At 44.1% G+C, this 2,501-nt stretch overlaps 1 protein-coding gene across 1 annotated transcript; it reads right to left on the bottom strand.

Moving 5' to 3' along the window:
- Positions 1-318: 318 nt before the first annotated feature.
- LOC103700036 lies at positions 319-1,687 on the bottom strand. Its single transcript, XM_008782013.4, has 2 exons — positions 1,380-1,687; positions 319-1,033 (listed from the first exon to the last, which is right to left on the bottom strand). The coding sequence occupies exons 1-2, from the start codon at positions 1,581-1,583 to the stop codon at positions 509-511; spliced, it is 729 nt and encodes a 242-aa protein (XP_008780235.4). The 5' UTR covers positions 1,584-1,687; the 3' UTR covers positions 319-508.
- Between the last annotated feature and the right edge of the window lie 814 nt (positions 1,688-2,501).

The raw sequence follows: 2,501 nt of genomic DNA, 5'->3' as shown, positions 1-2,501 counted from the left end.
TTGCAAATTAATGATTATTATCTTTTGTAGTTAAAATGTTGTCGCTTACTGCTTTTATTGTTCTTCCCTCTCTAATATGACTTTATAAATAAATAAACACATAAATTATCAATATTCTTACCTTCTTTATTCAAATTTTATAAATACTTAATCCTTTCTCAGCGTTTGGCCTTTTTTTTCATTCAAGATCTCTAGTCTCAATCATATCATTCCATGCCATTCTTCATTTTCAAAAAAAAAAAAGTTAAAAGCAAGACTTACAAATTTAGCTACAAAAATTTTATTTATTTACAAAAATTTATTTATTTACAATCCACGGCACAAATAAAATAAAAATCAAAAATAACAAAACAAAAATAGTCATCTAAACTGAGAGACAGCTCCTTCTCTTATTTACAAAAAAGGAAAAAAGTGAAAAAAACTATTATCTCATGTCTACGTTTTTTTTATCTATATCTGGGTGACAATTTTATGTAGTTCTGGGATCTGAAGTTGACCATCGATTGAACTAAAAATGGACCCTAGGCTTCTTGCCGAAGAAGGGGGCCGGCACGTGCGAGCCACACCGTGGGCAGCGCGGGTCCCGCTTGGCCACCAGCACGTACAGGAGGCAGTTGGGGCACCCCGTGGCCATCAGGGACCCACCGGACGAGTCAGAGCCGTCCACTCCCACCTCCCCTCCTCCTCCTCCTCCTCCTCCTTCCTCGCCCCCGCGCCGCTTCACCGATGAGTTCGTGGCCGCCGACGACGACGAGGACGAAGGAGAGCCATCCAGTCTTCCCTCTCGACGAGCCTTGTCTCGAGATTCGCGCTCCGCCTGCTCAAGGGCGGACTTCACGTTCTCGAGGGTGCAGGTGCTGGGGTGCTCCGAAGCGGGGGGAGCCACAAGGTTCAGGTTCAGGGAGGCGGAGTCTTCCAGCGGAGGGGCGTCGCCGCCGTCGCCGGCGGCGTCGGGGGCCGGTGGGAGGTTGAGGTCCTGGAGCTCGCGGCGCGCCGGAGGGGGGCTGGGCTTCTGAGGATGCATCAGATCGGACTGTCACGGATTCAGAAACTCGTTTAGGCCAAATTAATAATAATAATAATAATAAGTAATAATATATATTTTTTTTCAAAGAAAAACAAGTAAAGAAGAAAATATATATATATAAAAATTCTTGCATTTTTTAGTTTGACGCCACGCTGCACGCTGGAAACCAGAAAAGAAGTCGATTCTAGCTTTCTTGGCGATGCGTTTTGATGAAATTTCCAAAATCTCAATCAAGAATTTTTCAATCAACAAACAAACGGAAACGCACAGAAGTCACCGAGTCGACGACAGAGAATATCTTAAGGAAATCATTGGGAACTCCCTTGAGACAAAGAGGAAAGAAGAGAATTACCAGTAGATCGCGGCGGTTCTCCAAACCAGGCGAAGAAACCCGGAAGTCGAGATCCAAACCCCTGGATCCGACTTTGATCGGACCGCTGCCGAGGAGGTTGAGGGTGACGAGATTCCTCTCCCTCTCCCTCTCCCCCTTCCCTTCTCCTCCCTCCTCCTTGTACCCACTAAGAATCCGCGCCAAAGCCCTCAGGTCGGTCTCCATTGGAGACCTACAGATAGCTCTAAAACCCTAGAGATCGATCCAAGGAAGGAAGAGAAGGAGAAGTTGCGGAACCAGAGAGGAAGATAGAGGGAATTTATAGCAGAAAAGAGTGGAGAGAGAGAAAGAGAGAGAGCGCGCGTATTGATTACTAATCAATGAATGAAGAAAGCCGGAGTTAAGATAATATGACACGAGTCCAAAAGTATTTTGATAACAGCAATTATTACATGGAGTCCGTTGAAGGGTTGGAGAGAGAGAGAGAGAGGAGAAAGAGACGGCCAAAGGAAGGAGCATTTAATGGTGTGGAGGGAGCATTTAATGCTGCGGAGAAAGTGCGGGCCTCCTTTTTGGAGACTGGCTGAGGAGCATGAGCGGTGAGTCTGTCTTACCTACGCGCTAGGTGGAAAGTTCTAAAGTACTTTGGATTCACTCATTTCCAGTCGGATTTTGTGGCCCCCAAGAATTATATCTTTTATAACGTACAGTCAGCCGCTGTAAAATCTGCCATGTAGATCTTCAGTATTTTTCAACGTACATCCGTAGGAAATCTTTAATGAATGCATGCATAGTGTCATCCTATCAACCTTGGACTGCAGAAAATTCCTCCACGCAGCCCTTCATCTTTGCATACAGAGATGCACATGGCTATATGTTCTCTTTTTATCATGTACAGCTACATAATTAGAAATTGCTTGCATATATGAAGGGGAATCATGATTTTTAGATGGTGTTATGGATCAGAGGAGTGCAAGTATGCAAGCTACAAAAATGTACTATGACGTGTTGCAAGAGCTTGTTCGTAGCTAGACTGGTAAGAAAATAGGTATTTGTCGTATTGTTTGACTAAAACTGAACGTAAGCACCGTGTAATTAAACATGTTTAACTGCTCATCATGATCCATAATTCGGTTGTGTGAA

This window comes from Phoenix dactylifera, chromosome 16 (assembly GCF_009389715.1).
Source record: "Phoenix dactylifera cultivar Barhee BC4 chromosome 16, palm_55x_up_171113_PBpolish2nd_filt_p, whole genome shotgun sequence".
Lineage (NCBI taxonomy): Eukaryota > Viridiplantae > Streptophyta > Magnoliopsida > Arecales > Arecaceae > Phoenix > Phoenix dactylifera.
Note: the sequence above shows the minus strand (reverse complement) of the source record. Positions and strands in the feature narration are given on the sequence as shown.

Excerpts from the sequence above, each read along its gene's own strand:
- LOC103700036 (XM_008782013.4), bottom strand. The coding sequence starts at position 1,583 with ATGGAGACCGACCTGAGGGCTTTGGCGCGGATTCTTAGTGGGTACAAG. Across the intron at positions 1,034-1,379 it reads AGAACCGCCGCGATCTACTG|TCCGATCTGATGCATCCTCA; the intron begins GTAATTCTCTTC and ends AATCCGTGACAG.